Here is a 572-nt window from a genome sequence, read left to right on the forward strand (position 1 = left end):
TAGAAGGGCAAGAAAGAAGAGATTAACTCTCTTTGAGTTTGGAAAACAACTTAAGTAAGGATTTTGATTTTGCAGTTTATTTCTAAAACAAAGTGATGAATTCCACCTTATAGTAGAATAATACATTGCATCTTCTGTGCTATGCAAGTGGGTTGATTGTAGTGGTAGATATCTGGCGTCCTTTTCATTATCCGTAAATGCCTTGGCCATGGCGAGCACCGAAGCCACGACTGTGACCCCTGGCAAAGCCTTGGCCATGAACCCGTCCAACTCCATGGCCCCTGTGGAAGCCATGACCACCTCCGCCATGAAAGCTGCCGAAGCCAGCTGGGTCAGCCTCTGGGTCGGGGTGAGGCATGGCGCTGGCCCAGCCGATCAGGCCAGACAGGGTCACCAACACGACCAGAAACAGTGACAGCTGTAAAGAAGGGATCATTTGGATATATTTTATTAGATATCTGAAATAATATTAATGAGTTACATCATTTATCTGAATTATTTTGAATAGTAAGAATCAGTTACTTAATTTATCTGGATATATATCTATGACTTGAAAAAAAATATATTGTAGT

General features: G+C 42.0%; 1 protein-coding gene across 1 annotated transcript in view; it reads right to left on the reverse strand.

Moving 5' to 3' along the window:
- Window positions 1-55: 55 nt before the first annotated feature.
- Window positions 56-572, reverse strand: part of LOC119592168 (holotricin-3-like) — a 730-nt gene continuing 213 nt past the window's right edge. Inside the window, exon 2 of the mRNA XM_037940991.1 lies at window positions 56-418. Coding sequence (XP_037796919.1) covers window positions 188-418 — 231 coding nt within the window. The 3' untranslated portion in view covers window positions 56-187. The remainder of the gene's footprint in view (window positions 419-572) is intronic.

Source organism: Penaeus monodon, chromosome 29, assembly GCF_015228065.2.
Source record: "Penaeus monodon isolate SGIC_2016 chromosome 29, NSTDA_Pmon_1, whole genome shotgun sequence".
In the NCBI taxonomy this organism is placed as follows: domain Eukaryota; kingdom Metazoa; phylum Arthropoda; class Malacostraca; order Decapoda; family Penaeidae; genus Penaeus; species Penaeus monodon.